This window comes from Cajanus cajan, chromosome 3, assembly GCF_000230855.2.
Source record: "Cajanus cajan strain Asha chromosome 3, NIPB_CcT2T_4, whole genome shotgun sequence".
Classification (NCBI taxonomy): domain Eukaryota; kingdom Viridiplantae; phylum Streptophyta; class Magnoliopsida; order Fabales; family Fabaceae; genus Cajanus; species Cajanus cajan.
The window spans coordinates 9,320,601-9,339,142 of record NC_138519.1 but is presented as its reverse complement, the minus strand read 5'-3'; the positions used below and the strand labels follow the sequence as shown (position 1 = coordinate 9,339,142).

Sequence of the window (18,542 nt, the reverse complement as noted above, 5' to 3'; positions counted from 1 at the left end):
TTCTCTACTAATAATACTACACTATTGTTCATTGCTCATATATAATACTATTCTCATACCATTCTCCTATTTTGTGAAACTCTAATATGTAAATGATAGTGTCATTGACTTGTTTTATTTTTCTGTTCGTTCTCTTTAATTGACATACTTTATTTTATTCTATGTAGTTGAATTTGTTCCTTTATATAACACAAAAAAATACTTGAAATTTTAACTTTTAAGTGGTAATTTTTTTTATGACACACGTTAAGAAAAGAAAAAGGTGAAAGATGAAATTGATATCATAATCTCAACAATATATATATATATATATATATATATATATATATAAAAGATGAATTTGTTAGGGTTTTTGTGAGTAGAATGAGATAAAAATGGATCTTAGTAGGGGGAAGAACCCTCTTAGCATAAAAATTACGAATTCTCTCTTTCCCTTGAATTTGTTACTCTTATCCCTCCTCCTTTTATGACTCAACAATTATTTTATTTTTTTTACTATGAATTTTTCTTTTTTATTTTTATATTATGAAATTAAGATTTTTTATATTTTAAAAAAAGAAAATTAACATAAGACATTGCAATATCTAATTTTTTAGGGTTTAGGATTTATGCCTTCATTAACTTATTTTTTAAAAAAGAAAATATTGTTAAAATATTTGTTAGAATAATTTATATTTATAAATATCGTTAAAAATTATCATATATATATATATATATATATATATATATATATTCTCTATATCTAAATACTTCTGTTTATATAAAAAAAATTATATATCTAAATATTTTTTCAGTATCGAATATACTAATTTTTTTATATAAAAAATTATCTTATGTTTCTATATTTTCGTTTTTACATTTTTTTTTTATAATAACTGAGGTATTTGATCCATTTGGATAGCAAAAATATATTCGATCTTGTATGATGGTGTGCTTCTAAAAATAATAATATAATTTTATTGATTTTGTCTATTATCCGTAATTATTTATATAACTATTTTTTAACATATATTGTTTTAGTAATTCAAATGGGAGATTCACAAGGAAATAATAAAGAAAAATGAAAAGAGAAAGAAAACTATGAAGCTTGGATTAAGGATGATTCCGATGAATTGTTACAATTGATAGTGGATGCTATAAAAAGAGGATAGAATATTATAGAGAATTATTATTATTATTTATCTAGACATTATTTTTTTTATTTATTATTTTTATCTTTGACTCTTTTTAAATTTGAATGTATAATTTTTTTAAAATCTTATCAAATGTCAAAACTCCACAAAATCCCACAGAATCCATTAAAATCCTAATTTAAAAGTCTTGCAGAATCCATTAAAATCCTGATTTTAAGTCTTGTAGAATCTTGCAAAATCTTAAAAGTCATGAAAATCCTGCAAAGTCTTTTAAAATCCGCAGGATTTTTTTTAACTAAAAAAGTCCTTTAAAATCCTAATCCAATACACCCCCCTTAGTTATATGAAATTATTATATATGTATAGTCATCCATTAAATAAATTTTATTTATTATCTAAATTGATTTAAATACATATTATACTTATTTAGTAAATACATTTTATCTATTATATATTTAAATAGGTTTTTTCTATTAGTATATTTAAATAGGTTTAGTTATGTGTTAAACAAAACTTATCAATTATCTAACTTGGTTCAGTTTTTTATGCCGCATGGATTTACTAATAAATTTTAAAATAATAATATTTGAAATTTATTTATTTAGATACAAATTTAAATTTAATTATTATTGATGCACTAATTGAGTTATATTAATCCAAAATTATTCTAACCTTAGTATTATTGCATAATATTTATTTTTTTATAAAAGATAAGAAAAAAGTATCCTAATTTTAATTATTTGGAAAATAAAAACTTAATCATGATTAATCAATAATACATTTTTACTATAGGAAAATTTTAGTTATGTATGAATTTACTTAATTTATAATTTAAAAATTAAAAATAATTGAAAGATTATATTTATATATCAAATTTTTATATTTTTATTTTATTTTCAGGTGAAGTTTGGGAAATTTAAAAAGAAAAGAAAGCGAGGAGATATATTACTTGGAAATGGGAAGAAAAAAAGCATTTTCTTTGAATTTCCTTATTGGAGATATTTAAAAATACGACATAATTTAGATATTATGCATATTGAAAAAAATGTTTGTGAGAATATAATTGATACAATGTTGAATCTTGAAGGAAAGACAAAAGATAATTTAAATCCTCGTTTTGATCTAGCCTTACTAAAAATACGACCTGAGCTTCATGCGACTATTGTGACACCCTTCTACCCCATAATAGATAAGTAACAACAATAAGAATAATTCAATAAATATAACATCAAGAAGGGTCCACATATTTTAATAAAAACTCATAGGTTCACAAGTCTTGAAATAAATAGAAATAATAATAATAATAATAATAAAGTTTTACTCTTAAAAGAAAATTATCAAGGTCTCTAAAGAAAAATGAAAGGGATCCAGAATTTACAAATATAAGGTGAATATAAAACTCCTAAAAATAAGTCTCCTCAAACGACAAATAACAATTCATAACTAAAGCATCCTAAATTCATGCCCAAATGTCGCATCCTATCAGAGCAAAACCCTTTCCATTTAGAACTCAACACTATGAGTGCCTTCATCTTCACCTAAAAGAAAACCACATAAAAACAGGACGGTGAGAGATAGATAACATCATATATGAACATAGAGCTACCCAATTCCCACCCCACACCGTGCACCAAAATATCATCATTAACTATAAACAACAAATACATCTCATATAATTACCAAACATCATTTTTTTTTCAATCATACAAGCTTTCATACACATGCTCACTATATGCTCATACACATCTCCTCTCCTAAGAGTCTCAACTTGGCACTCCGCACAATGGGCGTACCTCGTCAATTCCCTTAGTTGTTGCCAATGCGGGCATACCGTTCTCACACCCTCCCAGGGCCGATATGTTGCACGGTTAAACACCCAGCGGCCCGTGCAAAGGCAATCCACCCACCGTTAAACCCTCTGTGGCCAGTGAGCTGCGCAGTTAAACACCCAACGGCCCACGCATGGAATGCCTCCCGTCATGGTCCCCCCTGTCTGACATTCAGTTAATAATTTAACCATAACTCGATATATACATATCCTTTCTAAGTGATCCCAACTCCATTAGAATCCTAACATCAATATCTACAACTTTCATGAAGAACACAAATCCTAATAAAGTCGTTTAGGTTACCATTCAGGACTCACAAAAATTGATGTTGTGGTTCGCACACAGATTGGAAGGCTCAAATTGCAACTCACATAACTTGATCAAATATTAATATTTTTACACGATTCTTGTGTCTAAATGGTAGCCCCAGATGTCTAGTTTCTAACAAAACAAACGGCACTCGATTTGGATAACTACACAAAAAGATATCGCAAAGTTACAAACGTATGTCGGGGTTCCGACGCCCGACGCCCAAAATTGGCGCTGAGCGCCCAAATCTCTGCCCAGACTCCCCTCTGTGAAATTAAACCTGCGTTTTATGAGTTTCAACAAGGTTTTTACCAATTTTCACTACTTCTACACCCCGTTGGTTCAGTTTAACTCCATTTATATTCTTCATACGTTCTAAATCAATCCATACACATCCCACGCCTCAAAAATTGGTTTCCATTGGTTTTACAAAAAAAAAATCTAAACTCTTCTTAACACATAAAATTCAAGTCATCAAATTTAAGGATAAAGAATTAACAAGAAAGTCCCAATGGAATTCAAAGACAATTCAAGAAATAAGTTCTTCCAAATGAATTAAGAATTTAGAACATCGATTGCACAGATAATCGTTCAGAATTTTAAATAGAGTTCCTTGAGGGACTTAGGGATTGCCCTCACTACCCGAACACCCCTATATTCACATATGAAGAAACCCATGTCCCCCGTACCTGGATGAGCAGAAGATGAATGATCTTGGTGTGATCTAAGATCGTTCCTGAGTACTCTTCCTTAGAGCTCTTTGTTTCTCCTCTTTTTTTCCCTAACCCTTCAGAACGCAAATGAGGCAGATAGGGTTAACACCACCTGACTCCTTTCTTAAAATTAATCCATTGGACTGGGTCAACCCAACCCATTTTCCTTCTCTTCTAACCAACTTCTAATTTTCCTCAAAATAATTAAATAAAATAAATACATGTATATTATAAAATATTTTTTCTCTATAACAATAATATATTTCTGACCCTAAAAATATAATAATATAATTTCAATAACAAAATATCATATAAAATCAACCTTCTCTTAAAACATATAAATATTTATTTAAAAATGCTAATAAAAATACTTATTTAATACGTACAAAATAATTGTCCAAAATAATAATTATTTAAAACGTACAAAATAATATTTCTCTATAATTATTAAAATAATTATGATCAAATACCATCTAATAATAATAATAATAATAACCTTTTTGAAAATTGGGGTGTTACAATACTCCTCTCCTTTAAGAAATTTCGTCCCCGAAATTTTTGTAATGGTAGACTTCTCTTTTCTTACTTTCTAATCCTTATGCAACCTCACTACCTTATTGATGTACAACTCTATCAATTTCACCAAAGGATATCTAAAGGTAAAACAAGTAAATTTGGCGAGTCTATCCACTAAAACACAAATAGAATCGATCTCTTAAGTATCTCAGACAAACCTACAATTAAGGTCTATCCACTCACCATTACAGTTCCAAAATGGGACATCTAAGTGCTACAAAATTCCAAAAGACTTCTTGCATACTAAACACGAGCATACAATTTCTCTACTCCTCTCTTCACCTTAGGCCACCATGCTTCCGCTGCACCACTCTAATACATCCTCCTAAGGTCCCGATACATCTCAGTAGCTCCTAAATGAATGTCCTTCCTCTAAAATCATCTTTCTTAATTGAAGGTTACTAAGCACCCAAATTTGTTCTTGCACCTCAAAATAACATCGATTCTACTCAAAAAAAAATTATCTACACTCCTACCAATCTTTTCCACTTGGTTCTCTAAGAAAGGCTCTAACTCCTAGGCTTCTCTAGTCTCATCCATTAATTCACTAGTCACTTTCAACATAATCAATTCAATGCTCCTAAGGATAATCTCACACACAAAGCATAAGTCTCTAAATTCTTCAATCAAATCCAACCCTTAAATCATCATAAACGATATACCAGAGGTTATCATAATCAAGGCATCTGCTACAACATTGGTTTTACTTCTATGATCATCTCTAAAGATTAAGCACCTAAGCGTAAGTTCACTAGGTATACATATCAAATCTCTAATTTCACCACTCCATCTACACCCAAGTCAAACTCTTATCCATCACCTTATCCTATAGCCTCATATCTTGTCACCAAAATTGTGCTTCTCCAATTTCCTTCAACAATCCATTCGTTACTCAAGTCATACTTAGTCTCACACTACTAAGAGTAACCTTATAAGCCAAACTTAAATCTCTAATTTGAGCCAAAAGGATTCATCTCTCTAATCATAAGGGAAGATAAATATAAAGGTTTCCTACACAAAACATCGGTCACCACAATAGCTTTACTCAATTAACAACTAAGTTTGAAATATTAGTCCTCTAGAAATTAAACTATCTCTTTAGTCACATAATTAACTACTCAGTCAACAGATAATTAAGGCTCTAACGATCAAAAAATACTTCAAGCTTAGAATCATATACATAATGTCTCCAAATCTTAGTATAAATATTAAAGCTACTAACTCAAGGTCATAGATAAGAAAATTCCTCTCATGAATTTTCAATTGCCTAAAATCATAACCTACTACCTTTCCTTCTTGTCACAATACTCCTCCCAAACATATCTTTAGAAGCATAACTATATATCACAAAAGGCTTACTAAGATCGGCCAATGCTCACACTAGCGCACTAGTCGATCTTTCCTTAAGAATTTGGAAACTACTATCACACTTACTATCTCACACAAAAATAACACTCTTCTTACTCAATATGTTCAAAGGTAATGCTATCTTAGAAAGTTACTCAATAAATATCCAACAACAATGAGCTAATCCAAGAAACTCATAACCTCGCTAATAGACTCGTGTATCTCTCACTTAAGCACAACTTCTATCTTAGATAGATCTACGTTATACCTCCGCAAGAAAATTACATGGCCTAGAACACTCATCTCATACAGTCAAAAATCATACTTAGATAATCTATCCTAAATTTATCTTGGATATATCTTCACACTTAACTCTTAATATGGTGATATCACATCCTAAGATCAATCTCATTAATACACAAACATCCACTAATTGATCCATAAAGTCATCTATCCTCATATATACATACATGCATATCAAATCATATTAGAATACCTACTTTAAAATCTTCATATATACTATCCCTAAGCATATACGAATCAATCATCGTTTACACCATAAAGCATGAATCAACTTTACCACATAACATCATACAATCTTAAACAACCTCTCAATCCACCTAACATCTTAGAATCATGACAAAAATCAATTTTTATCATTGCATTGTCTAACGATTCAAAAATATCATGACACCATACATATCCCTTCAACAATGATCAAAGAAAATGATACCTAGAGAGTTATACTCATCCAAATGATCTCAAACCTATCTCAAAAGAAAGCTAAGAGAATAAGTTAAAACTCTTATGAAGACATAAAATTCTAAAAGATCCTCTTCTTAGCTAAAAATTTCAAAAACCGCAGCAGATATATTCGGCGCTTACAGCTAGACCTTTGATCACCAAAGTAGCTATAACTGGAGTTATAGACCTCCGTTTTACCTGATTCCAATTCCATTGGAAAGATAACGTCTTATATCTAAGGCCACAAAAATACATCAACCCTTCCAAACTCACACCTCAACTTCATATTCAAGCTTCCCACTACAATCCTAAACCAAACAACTCACATATTTAGCACAACAGACTTAGAAAATAAAACTCACATGCTACCTAAACCATAAACGGTAAACATGCCAACACCAACACTCAAGGGAATTACCAACATTTCAATCTCTCATCAAGGATACCAAAACTCCAATTCTCATATACAACCTCCTTGGATTCAATCGCTACAACTATAGATTCTAGAAACTCCATTAACCGTAAACTCTCGACAAATCAATGTCTCACCCAAATCTAAGGTCCCAATAATTTCTAGTTGATTAGCAAGGCTTCGTCCACTACTACTGGCACATATGCTTGCAATACGAGCGATACCACTCAACCACTACTTCTTACGTAAGCAAGAAGTATCAAAACAAATAAGCAATCATGAATAGCCTCAACTAAGCTATATCATGTCTTTCAGCCAAATTCTGAGAAAACAATATAAGTGTAAGCACAACACTAACAACACAAGGGAAACATCATCATCATCATCATTATCCTCATCATAAAGCAAAACATATTCCATCATTCATCTACCAAACAAGCATAGTAGACTCATAACTCACGGCCGATTGGATCGACCTGCTCTGATACCACTAAATGTGACACCTTTCTATCCCATAATAGATAAGTAACAACAATAAGAATAATTCAATAAATATAACATTAAGAAGGGTCCACATATTTTAATAAAAACTCATAGGTTCACAAGTCTTGAAATAAATAGAAATAATAATAATAATAATAATAAAGTTTTACTCTTAAAAGAAAATTATCAAGGTCTCTAAAGAAAAATGAAAGGGATCCAGAATTTACAAATATAAGGTGAATATAAAACTCCTAAAAATAAGTCTCCTCAAACGACAAATAACAATTCATAACTAAAGCATCCTAAATTCATGCCCCAATGTCACATCCTATCAGAGCAGAACCCTTTCCATTTAGAACTCAACACTATGAGTGCCTTCATCTTCACCAAAAAGAAAACCACATAAAAACAGGACGGTGAGAGATAGATAACATCATATATGAACATAGAGCTACCCAATTCCCACCCCACACCGTGCACCAAAATATCATCATTAACTATAAACAACAAATACATCTCATATAATTACCAAACATCATTTTTTTTTCAATCATACAAGCTTTCATACACATGCTCACTATATGCTCATACACATCTCCTCTCCTAAGAGTCTCAACTTGACACTCCGCACAATGGGCGTACCTCGTCAATTCCCTTAGTTGTTGCCAATGCGGGCATACCGTTCTCACACCCTCCCAGGGCCGGTATGTTGCACGGTTAAACACCCAGCGGCCCGTGCAAAGGCAATCCACCCACCGTTAAACCCTCTGTGGCCAGTGAGCTGCGCAGTTAAACACCCAACGGCCCACGCATGGAATGCCTCCCGTCATGGTCCCCCCTGTCTCAACCCCTCTCTGGGCCCAGGCTCCGATGCAATATAGCCATGTCTGGCTTCTCAAGCACCACACGCAACTCATAAGTCTCATGCAACTCATGCATCCCACGTAACTCATAATTAATGCATCTCCATTATATAACATCATCACATGTCAATAACAATCCATGCAATATCATCCTCACATGCTAGGTGCCTATCATTAAGTTATCAACATCATAGACCACAAATTTCACATAATTCTTCACACATCACAATATCTATGACATTCAGTTAATAATTTAACCATAACTCGAGATATACATATCCTTTCTAAGTGATCCCAACTCCATTAGAATCCTAACAACAATATCTACAACTTTCATGAAGAACACAAATCCTAATAAAGTCGTTTAGGTTACCATTCAGGGCTCACAAAAATTGATGTTGTGGTTCGCACACAGATTGGAAGGCTCAAATTGCAACTCACATAACTTGATCAAATATTAATATTTTTACACGATTCTTGTGTCTAAATGGTAGCCCCAGATGTCTAGTTTCTAACAAAACAAACGGCACTCGATTTGGATAACTACACAGAAAGATATCGCAAAGTTACAAACGTATGTCGGGGTCACGACGCCCGACGCCCAAAACTGGCGCTGAGCGCCCAAATCTCTGCCCAGACTCCCCTCTGTGAAATTAAACCTGCGTTTTACGAGTTTCAACAAGGTTTTTACCAATTTTCACTACTTCTACACCCCGTTGGTTCAGTTTAACTCCATTTATATTCTTCATACGTTCCAAATCAATCCATACACATCTCAAGCCTCAAAAATTGGTTTCCATTGGTTTTACAAAAAAAAAATTTAAACTCTTCTTAACACATAAAATTCAAGTCATCAAATTTAAGGATAAAGAATTAACAAGAAAGCCCCAATGGAATTCAAAGACAATTCAAGAAATAAGTTCTTCCAAATGAATTAAGAATTTAGAACATCGATTGCACAGATAATCGTTCAGAATTTTAAATAGAGTTCCTTGAGGGACTTAGGGATTGCCCTCACTACCCGAACACCCCTATATTCACATATGAAGAAACCCATGTCCCCCGTACCTGGATGAGCAGAAGATGAATGATCTTGGTGTGATCTAAGATCGTTCCTGAGTACTCTTCCTTAGAGCTCTTTGTTTCTCCTCTTTTTTTCCCTAACCCTTCAGAACGCAAATGATGCAGATAGGGTTAACACCACCTGACTCCTTTCTTAAAATTAATCCATTGGACTGGGTCAACACAACCCATTTTCTTTGTCTTCTAACCCACTTCTAATTTTCCTCAAAATAATTAAATAAAATAAATATATGTATATTATAAAATATTTTTTCTCTATAATAATAATATATTTCTGACCCTAAATATAATAATATAATTTCAATAAGAAAATATCATATAAAATCAACCTTCTCTTAAAACATATAAATATTTATTTAAAAATGCTAATAAAAATACTTATTTAATACGTACAAAATAATTGTCCAAAATAATAATTATTTAAAACGTACAAAATAATATTTCTCTATAATTATTAAAATAATTATGACCAAATACCATCTAATAATAATAATAATAATAACCTTTTTGAAAATTGGGGTGTTACAACTATGATTGGAGATGGTAAATATTCATTCCAAAATGCATGCTACACTATGTCATTAGAGGAAAAACGCAACTTTTGTCAATTTCTAGTTGATTTAAAGGTTACTGATGGTTATTCATCAAACATTTCTCGATGCATTGACGTCAAAGAGGGAAAAATATCTAGAATGAAATGTCATGATTGCCACATTTTTTTACATCGTTATCTTCCACTTTCGATATGTGGTGTTCTACATAAGGAAGTTTGTGAGACATTGATTGAAATTAGTTTCTTTTTTAGAGAATTATGCTCTAAGACATTAAGTTCAGAAAACTTGGACTTGCTAGAAAAAACAATAGTGCTAACCTTATGTAAGTTGGAGAAAATATTTCCCCCTTATTCCTTTTTTGACATAATGATCCATTTACCCATTCACTTGGCAAATGAGGCAAAGATTGCTGGGCCTGTGCAATATCGTTGGATGTACCCTATTGAAAGATATTTGCGTAGACTTAAATCCTATGTGAGAAATAAAGCTCGTCCAGAGGGATCTATTGCTAAAGGTTATATTGCACAAGAATGTTTGCATTTTTGTTCTAGGTACTTGCATGGAGTGGAGACAAGTCAGAATAGATCTGGAAGAAATTATGAGGGTGATCTAAATCGATCGAAAAAATCAACATTGGAAATTTTCTCACAAGTCGGAAAGCTATTGCATGGAAAGAAGTATGTTGAGTTAAGTTCAATAGAATGGGATCTATTTATTTTTTTATATAAATACAATTCATTACATTTATTATATATGTTTACATGACCAGATTACATAAAGAAGAATTAGAGAAAGCAAATTCACAATATGTGGAACAAAGACATGAAAAAGAATTTTTTCACTGGTTTAAAACTCATGTAAGTATTTAAATTTGTCTATCTATCTATCTATCTATCTCTCTCTCTCTCTCTCTCTCTCTATATATATATATATATATATATATATATATATATATATATATATAACTTAAGCATACAATAATTTATTTATTTTTTTCAACAGGTTGCACTTTTGAAAATGGGTGAAGAAGAAAGTATAAATGAATCATTGTTTGACTTGGCTCGTCGACCCGATACACGTGTTTTTCGATATACAAGTTATCTTATAAATGGTTGGAGGTTTAATGTAAAAGATTGTGATATGCATTTGAAATCACAAAATAGTGGAGTTTTAGTTAGAGGTGATGAGAATGCAGGTAATTTAGATTACTTTCGTGTCTTGATAGATATTATTGAATTGAGTTACTCTGGTGGAAATAATGTTATTTTATTTAAATGTGATTGGTGGGACGTGTCTTCCAAAGGAAAAGGATACAAGGAAGACAAATATGGCTTCATTCTTATTAACAGTAAGCGTAAATTGAGGACTAATGAGCCATATGTCTTAGCAAGTCAAGTTCAACAAGTGTATTATGTTAAAGATACCAAAGATTCTAATTGGCTAGTTGTTGTGAAAACAAAGCCTCGAGATTTGTATGACATGCTCGAGGAAGCCATAGATGAGGCTTGTCAAGAAAATGAATATATGGGCTTGATCCCCTTTACATCTAATGCTCTAGATAATGAACAAGGGCTGTCTTTGAGTAAGAATGACTTAGCTCAATCCACAGCTAATGGAAAACCAATAGTACCTGGAGAAGTTGTTGACAATATTGATGAAGAAAGTGACGACGAGAATATTCATTTAATAGAAGATGAAGAAAGTACTAATATTGAGGAAGATGATACTGATGATGATTATTATGTTTAGTATTTTTTAATTACAAATTATGTTTATTGTATTGCAAATTTTTGCATATATACGAGTCTAGCATTATAATTCAATTATTTTGTTTTGGGTATAGATTAGATTTAAATTTTTATATATAATATTATAAATCTTCTAGAAGTAATTATTTTGAAAAACTTTTAATAAAATTAAAAAATTAAACTATTTAATTTATATTTATAACAATGAATTGATAGAGATGATAAATTAAAAATTTAATTTGATATATAAATATTAAGAGATAAATAGCTTAGATATAATTAATATGCTAAATTTATATTTATAACAATGAATTGATAGACATAATAAATCAAATATTTAATTTGATATATAAATATTAGGAGATAAATTCCTTGAATATAATATATAAATAATATACTAATATATCAAGATAACTATAATTTTAACTATGTATGCAATCATAAAATAGTACTTATAGTATAATGATATTATATAATAACAAAAAATATATTAAGTATAAAAAAAATGTTTTAAAATTTAAATAAATATTCTAAGAAATAATATATAATTTAATTTTTACTAATAATTAATATAGAGGAAAATTGATTAGAACTAGAATAAATTATTTGATAAGAATTTAGTTGATAAATTAAGTATTTTAAATTATCTAACTATTATCTTATCAACAATTTACAATATGATCTTAATATTTTTGTATAGTTAATAACTGATTTTAAATTTGATATGAAAGTATTATGATATAATTAGTTAAGATTTTAAATTATTATTTTATGAATATTTGATAATCAGAAAATAAAATAAGGAAAATACAATTTTATTTTAAATGTTATACTAATTTTTTTTTTATAATTTAAAACTTTCACTTAAAGATATAAAATTAACTTTAGTTTAGTGGTTATTTTCTTCTTTTAACTTTATAATAAATTATATAAATAAATAATATATTTAAATATATAAATTATGTTTAAAATTAATATAAATAAATATTTTTAAATATATCAATTATATTTTAAATTAAGATAAATAAATATATTAAGCTAATTATTAATAATTTATTTAAAATATTAAAATTTTAATTTATAAATAAATATGACTAATATTTTATTTTGTGTATTATCGATTATAAGTATTTATATATAAATAAGATTTAATATGTAATAAACAAGCATTTATAATTTTATAAATTATATTATCCTTAAAAATTATAAAATAAATATTTTAAAATATATAAATTATTATTTAAAGTTTTAAATTTATTAAAAATAATTTAAATTATGTCATAATATTAATTTTTAATAGAAATCAATAGATTATTAATTATAAAAGTAAGTATATAGACAAATAAATATTCAAAAGATAAATCAATGATGATAATAAGTGAAAAAGATCATGTTCAAACCATGATTTAGACATTGATATATTTTTTTAATATTTATCTATTTGGTCAATTCAATTTGTGTTTATCTATTTTTATATTAGCTGAGTTAATTTTTGAGGGCTAGAAGGTTAATTGGCCACTAAATGATTATATTATACAACTAACTACTTTAATTTGATTTTTATAACTTGCTAATACAATAACAATAAATATTCATAGAAACACTTCATATTTTTTATGATGAATTGTCACTTGTAATTAAAAATAAGTCATAATTTTTATAATAATCACTCATGAATTAAAATATTTGTGACAAAAACATTTTTATATATAATAAAATTTGTATTAGTGACAGATTTTAAGTTAAGAAAACAAAATTTATAGATATTAGTGTCAAATTTTTGTGACAAAAATATTTTAGTCACTATTAATAATATTATATTGACAACTTATTTTTTTTGTCACTTGTAAATAACACTAGTGACAAAATAAAATTTAGTCACTAATATTATATTATTAGTGACAAGTTTTACTTTCATCATTGTTAGTCACAAAAAATCACATTTCTTGTAGTGACAAGTCACGAAAATCCATTACAAAAAAAATAAAAAATCGAAGGTGATGCTAGGGTTGTCATATATATGATCTTAACTTCATTCAAAGGGGGGTTAAGCGCTTATTATTATTGTCTAAAACAAGCAAAATTCTTTGGATAAACCAGTTGCAGAAGCTACTAATTATCATAATAGCTACTAATTATCATAATTTGCTCTTGGATTTTCAAATTGTGCTAAACAAATTTGTCCTGCGACAGCTTTTACAGCCAAATAGCCATGCATGTTCCCGCCATATCATTACTTCGTGGCTCAAAACAAATAACCAAGGTCACTAATTATACCCTTATTTTCTTTCTTAGTTTTCTTTTATATTTATTTATAGGAAAATCAGTAAAGGTAGAAAATGGTATAGTAGCCTGAAACTGCTACAAGCAATGGAAAACAAAGATTAATTTATATCATCCTAAAAGTAGCAATGCAACATTGGAGAATGTATACCAAAACCAAAACCATATAGATAATTTCCCTCTCATATGCACACCAACAAAAAATTACCTCTAGGAACCAATGGAACCAGCAGTGTACCAGAAATGCAACAAACATGGTTACTGTGGCAAGGCATGGTGCACAGAGAATAATGAAAGCAAGTGACCAAAAGAGGGAAACAAATTAAGAGAGAAAAATTCCCAATGATTGACATGAGAATTTTACCATGGTCCATCATGTCCCTCTCATCAATTTCAGGAAAGCGAAACGGTTTAAAAGGAGAAATAAGTGTTGGAGAAGAGATACTCTCTCTATTCTTTCTTTATTCCTCCGCCACACTCAAGTGAAAGGACTCACTCAACCCCTTCTCCAATAGCATATTGTTTCTTCTTGCATGTGAGTGGTCACATCTGTTCCTTCGTAAAGAGTTAAAAATCTTAATATTTTGAGTGGTGGAAGGAAGCGGATCAGAATCTGGTTTCTTGGTCTTTTTCAAGTTTGGCAGATTGTGGCTTATTTTTTCCTTTCTCTCCTTACTATCTCCTATCTCCTATCTTGATAAGGATCCCATCGTGGACAATGATCATTCCTACCTATACTTGCATCACCAATCTAACATGAACCAGCAGTAAGGTATTCATTTTTTTCCTTCATCCAATTGTAGAAATACATGTCTAAACTATTTAAAGCTCATATGAAAGTGGGGTACTATGATAGAAGAAAACACAGCATATGCTGATGTTAATGCTTTTACTATGATGCAGCATTCAAGGCTTGAATCAACACATGTGAAATTATTTTAACTGTAAATTTTGAGTTTAAATCTTTGATATATAATTGTATTAAATATTCTAACAAAACCTTTACTGTCAATACTGATCTTATTCAACTAGGAGGTTTGTTTCTAGATAACCACATACAAATCACTAATACCAACATAACCAAATGAAATAAGAAAAGATCATAATGTCATTTTTCTCATGTACTTAAGAAACTTTAATTTTAAATGTTGTAAACTAAACTAGAAAGTAGGCACCATAATAAAAGAATCTAACAGATAACGTGGAAGTGGCTTCATGTCCATCTTTAAGCCAAAAAACATTGATTGCATCTACTATTTGCTTCAGGCTAAAGCGGGGAAGATCCCATGAAAAAAGGGAGACGGACGCAATGCATTGGGTTGTGCCATAGAAGGAGGATGGAAAGGCATCCTCCTTCTATATATTGATGTACCATAGAGCATTGCTTAAGTCAATTGAATCAGTACAGGTTATTCAAGTAAAAGCAGGGGTAGAGGATGGAAAGGCATCACTCATTCAAATTTCATAACAAATAGCAACTTTGGATATTTGCACAGCTAACTGGTCAACTGAAGAAATGAAAATTAATCACTGCAGTAGAGCTCATTACTTATTAGCTTTTAACAGTTATAATTAATAAATGACAAGGAGTTGCGCAAATTCACCTCTTTCAACACAGAAAAAATTGCATTAAGATTGGTCCCCTTTGCTAATGACCTTGTAGCAGCAGCCTGGGAAGAAAAATGCATCAATTTGAGAATCAGGCAGTACTAGATATCACAAGAAAAAGAAGAAAGCACCAAACCCGGATAACAGGACCATCTACCAAAGGATCAGAGTATGGAACACCTAGCTCAATTATGTCAGACCCACATGAATCAAGCACTTTCAGCGCTTCTGCTGTGGTTGAAAGGTCAGGATCACCAGCTGTGATATATGGGATGAAAGCCACCTTAACACAAATATACTTCTTAGAAACTAATCATTTGGAAGTCAAGAATACTACTCTGACTCGCATCTCTTAGCAATAAAGTTGATATGGTACAAAAAAAACCAACCAACCCGTATACAAAGATAATTACCAATCCACTATAATCAGGCAGAGAAGGTCATTGATTTAAAAGACATTTTGTATATAGCTTCTGGAATGAAACAGAGTCAAATATTTGCCGAATCTGCATGTAAAAATCCAATGTCAAATATGAAAATCCAGGGTCAAATATCTAGTGTAGTTCTGTCTAGCAGTACTTAATGTATAAATTACTTGTATTCGTTTTGGTTGCTTAGTATATTGGTATAATCACTTTCTTGAAACTTAATTTCCCCCTTTTCCATGAACCTCTATAACAAAGTATCTATTGCAGATTTACTAGTGTGTTTTAAACAACTTCGGTAAGAAAAAAATAAATTAACTCTCCAAGTTAAAGCTAAAACAATAAATAATTATTTCTACTTTTTCGCAATATCACCATGATTTTGAGGTAAAATCAATATTCGCTAATATCCAAGCACACTACAAAGATTTTGTTTCTAATTCTACAGAACAGTTAACTTAAAAAGTGACTTTGTATTATAATCTTCAGAGTAACTATGGCAGCATCTTGTACATCAAAGTTTTATAACATTATTTCTTATAATAATAAAAAAAAAATTATACATGACGGTCTGAAAAAGCCCTGAGGTCATGGACAAATGATAGTCTAACAATTACCTCCCAAAAAAAATGGTCTAAGACCATCGTCAAATATGAAATACTAATCTAATTCTTTTGACAGGGCCGTGGAATAGAAACAAATCTCTATGCTCAATTTAAATGTGATTCCCTCAACATTGGAATGGTAATACACGTTACCATTCACTATTTTAACTGCCCAATAATGAAAATTTGACCTCTGATGATCCCTTATTTGTTTCTTAGGTGAAACATCCTGAGGTGGCTCAATTTCTTGGGGGGCGTTTGTATGACTGCGTATTCAAATACAATGAAGTTTCATCTTAACAAACAAGCCTTGTTCTTTTCTCTACTAAGGCTGCAATTTTTCTACCCTTAATCCTTCTACAGATACACCATTATATGCCTCTAGTTTGATACTTTTTAGAATGTCATTTTAGTATTATAAAGGCGATACAACCCAAACATTTTACTTGTAATAAAATTTATTCTACATGTGTTGTTATCACGCTGACGAAAAAGGTAATATGCAGAAAGAAAAATGTAAACAATATACTATTTGACACCTTTTTAATGCATTTTTTTATTAATAGTTGAAATTTGCATAGAATTAATTAAATAGGGAATAAGGTATGCTAAAAAGGGAATGAGACTTATTTCTTCTACTGGAGCTCATGAATTTCAACTAATAAATGGTCTGAGTGAATTAATTATGAATAGAGTAGTGACAAAGGTATCAATCTACCGAGGAGGAAAAGGTCCACTTCTTCAAAATGCAAAATCTAAACCAGAAACAGGCCATCATCAAAAATCACTCATGTGGGCCTCTCTTATAAGATCAAGAAATTAGGCAGCCACAAACTGGGTCCACAGAGAGTGAGAGATAAATGCAAGCCAGGGAATTATCAAAGTATCAATTAGAAGCATGTCACATAGGGAACCGAAAAGACAAATCCATCACAGGTTCAAATCCAAACGGAAAAAGAAATCACGTTTAACTGAGAAAGGAGTTTTCATTTACCTTTTGAAAGGCAGCAGTGTAGCATGATTATATCTACGGAAGGATCATCTAAGAAAGAAACAAATGTTCTTCACACGGATGCCACTCAAACGTCGAACTACAGGAGGCGCGGGTAAGAGGGAGGCGCGGATTCAGTTTAGGGTTTTCTATTTCTATTTCTTCGCACTGATGCCCAACATGATTATACAAATTCTGATTTTCTTTAAGAGGGAGGCGCGGGTAGTTTAAGGGGGGAAATATTTTATTTTAGAGAAAAACGGGATTTAAGCGGGAAAATATTATTTAATTAGAAGAGGTTTTAAACTTCCGTAAATTAAATAAAAAAATTGTAGTTTTTTCACCTAATTTAATAATTACAGGAGGTTTTTAAAACCTCCACAAAATAACCTCTATTATTTAACATTTTTTTTGTAGTAATTTTGGATTTGTATGCATTTATTTGTTTTTTTTCACCTTTGTATTATTTGATGATTGTTGTAATTTTTACTCAATTTTTAGATTTTTACCCACTTTTACATTTTGTTCTTGTACAAGCCATATTTGAAGCTATTGATAGTAGTTTTGGACATTCTTGATATCTATGGAAAGATAAAGAAGAGTTATAGAAATTCTTTGTTGGGAGTAAATGCCAGTTCAAATTTTAAGGGACCCAAAAATGCGTTGCAAGGTTGCAACCCTTTGTAGTATTTTCTGTTTGTTTTTAGATTGTAATGTTAGGATTTGTTTGGTGATGTAAATAGTTGATTTAGTAGGTTGAGCCTTTAATTAATCAGATTGGGTGTGACACCCTTACTACCCCAACACATATATAATATAATTTAATTAAGAAGAAT

General features: G+C 30.3%; 1 protein-coding gene across 25 annotated transcripts; it reads right to left on the bottom strand.

Moving 5' to 3' along the window:
• Positions 1-2,325: 2,325 nt before the first annotated feature.
• LOC109794176 (tryptophan synthase alpha chain) lies at positions 2,326-18,000 on the bottom strand. Of its 25 annotated transcripts, none has more exons than XR_014432144.1 (5): positions 17,710-17,936; positions 16,099-16,191; positions 15,836-15,968; positions 15,682-15,747; positions 2,382-2,671 (listed from the first exon to the last, which is right to left on the bottom strand). XR_014432144.1 is itself a non-coding variant. In XM_083070346.1 (4 exons), the coding sequence occupies exons 1-4, from the start codon at positions 17,732-17,734 to the stop codon at positions 2,552-2,554; spliced, it is 333 nt and encodes a 110-aa protein (XP_082926472.1). In that variant the 5' UTR covers positions 17,735-18,000; the 3' UTR covers positions 2,326-2,551. The 25 variants fall into 25 exon arrangements, 5 of the variants coding, with proteins under 5 accessions (XP_082926472.1, XP_082926473.1, XP_082926474.1 ...); XR_014432142.1 differs by lacking the exon at positions 2,382-2,671 and adding an exon at positions 14,166-14,828 and having other exon boundaries at positions 17,710-17,935; XR_014432138.1 differs by lacking the exon at positions 2,382-2,671 and adding an exon at positions 15,079-15,607 and having other exon boundaries at positions 15,822-15,968; positions 17,710-17,935.
• Positions 18,001-18,542: the final 542 nt, after the last annotated feature.

Excerpts from the sequence above, each read along its gene's own strand:
- LOC109794176 (XM_083070346.1), bottom strand. The coding sequence starts at position 17,734 with ATGCTACACTGCTGCCTTTCAAAAG. Across the intron at positions 15,944-17,709 it reads ACACTGCTGCCTTTCAAAAG|CTGGTGATCCTGACCTTTCA; the intron begins GTAAATGAAAAC and ends CATATATCACAG. Across the intron at positions 2,672-15,681 it reads TTTTTTCTGTGTTGAAAGAG|GTGAAGATGAAGGCACTCAT; the intron begins GTGAATTTGCGC and ends GTTTTCTTTTAG.